The 3,585-nt window shown below is 37.2% G+C and overlaps 2 protein-coding genes across 2 annotated transcripts in view; both read left to right on the plus strand.

Annotated features, from left to right (window-relative positions):
• The first annotated feature begins 416 nt into the window (after window positions 1-416).
• LOC106878255 (leucine-rich repeat-containing protein 4-like) lies at window positions 417-2,388 on the plus strand. Its single transcript, XM_014927429.2, has 2 exons — window positions 417-633; window positions 2,288-2,388. Exons 1-2 carry the CDS (start codon window positions 449-451, stop codon window positions 2,361-2,363), a joined length of 261 nt encoding a protein of 86 aa, XP_014782915.2. The 5' UTR covers window positions 417-448; the 3' UTR covers window positions 2,364-2,388.
• Window positions 2,389-3,477: 1,089 nt separating this feature from the next.
• The window catches only part of LOC128251218 (leucine-rich repeat-containing protein 70-like), a 6,876-nt gene continuing 6,768 nt past the window's right edge, over window positions 3,478-3,585 (plus strand). The window contains exon 1 of the mRNA XM_052977842.1: window positions 3,478-3,515. Coding sequence (XP_052833802.1) covers window positions 3,478-3,515 — 38 coding nt within the window. The remainder of the gene's footprint in view (window positions 3,516-3,585) is intronic.

Genomic DNA, 3,585 nt, shown 5'->3' on the forward strand with positions numbered 1-3,585 from the left:
CACCACTACAACCACCACCATCACCACCGCCGTCGCCTCCGCCGTCGCCTCCGCCGTCGCCTCCGCCTCCGTCGCCTCCGCCTCCGTCGCCGTCGCCTCCGCCTCCGTCGCCGTCGCCTCCGCCGCCGCCTCCGCCGCCTCCTCCTCCGCCGCCGGAGTGTGAGTGTGAGTGTGTGTGTATGCAAGAGTGATTGATGTTCAGTTTTTATTTGACGTTACCACTAATTAAAGCTATAATCCATAATTACGTTCTCCACATTGAATTATCATTGAATTCAATTTTGTAAGTTTAAATATTAATCTAAAAGTAAAATAAAAGATTTATTCATCTCATGGAACAGGGGGGCAATGCTTGTCCTTTGAAGAATCCGCAATGGGAAAGAAATGAAATTGAACTTTCTGATATTTTGTATTTTCGTCTTTTACAGGTTAATCTACGCCTGAAAATATGTTTCATCAATTTAAATTGACTTTTGTGTTGATACTTTATATGAGATTATTTTTGGAGTCTCATGCTACTACGTTAGACATTTGCTTAATATGCCGCTGTCAAAATGTTCGGACAAATATAGATTGTTCATATCACCAACTGAGTTTTATCCCACAACCTATTCCACCGAATGTTGAATATCTGTAAGTATTAGACAATTTCTATATATTTTCCGCATACGATGCTTTAAATTCTTGTTGTTTATGTTCTTAACTAATACCTTATGTTGTTGACCTGAGTTTTAAATTAAAACATGATGTTATGTTGGAGTAAAAAGGGCAAATAAGTTAACTGCCGTGAAGTCAAGTAGTCTGTTTTTTTTTTTCTGTAGATGTTGACTTATATGGAATATATAATTTACAATATTGCTCACAAAGCTGGGACGAGACCAATATTTGAACTTTGATGATGTTAGTTTATTACATTAAAACTCCTTATGATGATATTCAGGGAACGGAAAGAATGAAAACTGTTGGTATAAGCAAAACGTGTTGTATATATTGTTTTTTAAAATTAGTTTAAAATGTTTTTTATAGTTATTGCTGTATTGATATCACTTGGTGTACTCACAGAATGGTCGTTAACCATTGTGTGCATGCGTTATTTTTACTATTAAAATGTTAGCATTAGACTAATTAAACTGCTGATAATAACGAGATCCGCTTAAATTGCCTGAATCTTAAATTACATAAATGAAACTCTTTATTTTTATTTGGGATGCAATTAGTAAAATTTAGGGTCATATCATAAGCACAGTACCTTTTTAAAAATAAACACACATTAATTCTAGAAAAGTTCTAGAAAATTATTTAAGCTCAATTGAAGTTTTAGATAATCGGTGTGTCCCAGTTCGACTGAAAAAATAACCTAGGTTGTAAAGAGTGTGTTCAACTCTCGCTGGGTATTATTTCAGATTAAATGATTTGCATTGTTGCATTTATCATTTCAAACTTCCAATTTAAACCAATTATTCCAATACTATATTCGATCGATTCAATCGATTTCACCCACTTCTCTACATATGGTCTGAGAAAACAGAAATCCGTATATCTGCAGATGGTGAAAATACGATATGTATTATTTAGTAATTTTAATTTTTCATAATCTAATTCATAATTTAGTAGAAAATTGGCCGCACCTGCAGACCGTCGAGTGGAATGACACCTTCATCATCATCATCATCATCATCATCGTTTAACGTCCGCTTTCCATGCTAGCATGGGTTGGACGATTTGACTGAGGACTGGTGATACCGGATGGCAACACCAGGCTCCAATCTAATTTGGCAGAGTTTCTACAGCTGGATGCCCTTCCTAACGCCAACCACTCAGAGAGTGTAGTGGGTGTTTTTACGTGTCACCCGCACGAAAACGGCCACGCTCGAAATGGTGTCTTTTATGTGCCACTCGCACAAGAGCCAGTCCAGGGGCACTGGCAACGATCTCACTCGAAAATCCTACGGGAGCCAGTCAGGCGGTACTGGCAACGGCCACGCTCAAAATGGTGCATCTCATGTGCCACCCGCACAAGAGCCAGTCCAGGGGCACTGGCAACGATCTTACTTGGCTTGCCGGGTCTTCTCACGCACAGCACATTTCCAAAGGTTGTGGTATTTAATCTGGCACTGGGTGTTCTGACTTAAAATCTCTCCGAGGTCATCTTAACTTTACAGACTTTCCAGTACCAAACCAGACCAGTGGACTAGACGGAGTGAAGAGATGTAGGACTGGGTGTCTTGTGGTATTTTTCTGGCTCTTTGCACTTTAAGTTCAAATCCCACTCAATTTTATGTTCCAGGGATTTCAAAGGTAACAATATCGAAGAAATCAAAGTACAAACCTTCCGGAATTTGTCCAACTTAAAAAGTCTGTAAGTTGAATCAGTTTTCTTTTATGGTATTTCATTGACGATACATTTCTAAATCTGTAGTGTTTTCCCATATTTCATTTTAAGCTCCCTCACCCGTCTTCCCAAAGATGTGTTTCATTGTTTTTGAATGCGTAAACGTGAGTGTGGTCCCATTTCAGAGACTTGGGACTTGGAACATACCAGAGCGTGATACTCAAGAGGAAACATTTAGTATATGCACATTTTGATATATATATATATATATACATATATATATATATCTTCGTTACAATATCATAAATCAGGAGAAGAGCATACCCTATAAAATATAGAGAACAGTTACTGTTTAGAGAAACTGAAGAGATGTCTAGTTCACGCTAGATATGAAACCAATATTTCTTTTCTAAACTTTCGTTATACATACACAAATATATATATATAAGGGATCAGCAAATTGCTTCACCAACATACCGAAAATTTAGAAATAGCAGTTAAAATACTAATTCTACTACTACAATATATCTCCAACAGATAGCGATATTCGTGACTCACGTAGGCAAAAGAAGAAAAATAACGAAACAAACCTGTCGTTAGTTAATGATGGACGCGTTTCGGGATTAGAATTATGTAAAAATTCAATTCCACTCCTCAGCATAACCACTGAGCCACGCACCTTCACTCTCTTCACCGTAGAAGAAAGGAGTGAAGCGATAGAGACAGAGAAAGGAAAGCCTCAGTTATTTACAATGACAATTAAATGGAAATACAATCTATTTTTTCTAGCTTCTTTACCTTTAACAATGACGAAGAGGGAAAGATATTTAGTAATGAATAGAGGGAAAATCTTTCAGGTGTTTACGTTTTATTCTGGGAGTTCTAGAACGATCGACTGTTAGTTCTTTCTTCTTTCCCCTACCCTTGGTACTTATTCACCTTCTTTCATAGTTCTTCGTGTCTTTTAACTGGGGGGAAAGACCATGTACTTTTTTTTTTCAGGCACGTTTAGCGTTTTCTCTACAAACTACAAACAATCCTCCACCTTTTCTTTTCTTTTTTTTTTCATATAAAAACTAATGCAAAATTCGAACAGTGTATAGGCGGGAAAAGAGCCCAGAAAAAGGAGTAATACCTCCTATAAAATGGGGCTACACAAAATTCAACTCTATAATTTAAAGCAGTATTTATCAACCTTTTTACCTTTGCATAACTCTCAAAATAAATTATGTGTCTCAAGGAACACCTGTACA

Source organism: Octopus bimaculoides, chromosome 29 (genome assembly GCF_001194135.2).
Source record: "Octopus bimaculoides isolate UCB-OBI-ISO-001 chromosome 29, ASM119413v2, whole genome shotgun sequence".
NCBI classification, from domain to species: Eukaryota; Metazoa; Mollusca; class Cephalopoda; order Octopoda; family Octopodidae; genus Octopus; species Octopus bimaculoides.

Excerpts from the sequence above, each read along its gene's own strand:
- LOC106878255 (XM_014927429.2), top strand. The coding sequence starts at position 449 with ATGTTTCATCAATTTAAATTGACTTTTGTGTTGATACTTTATATGAGA. Across the intron at positions 634-2,287 it reads CCACCGAATGTTGAATATCT|GGATTTCAAAGGTAACAATA; the intron begins GTAAGTATTAGA and ends TTTATGTTCCAG.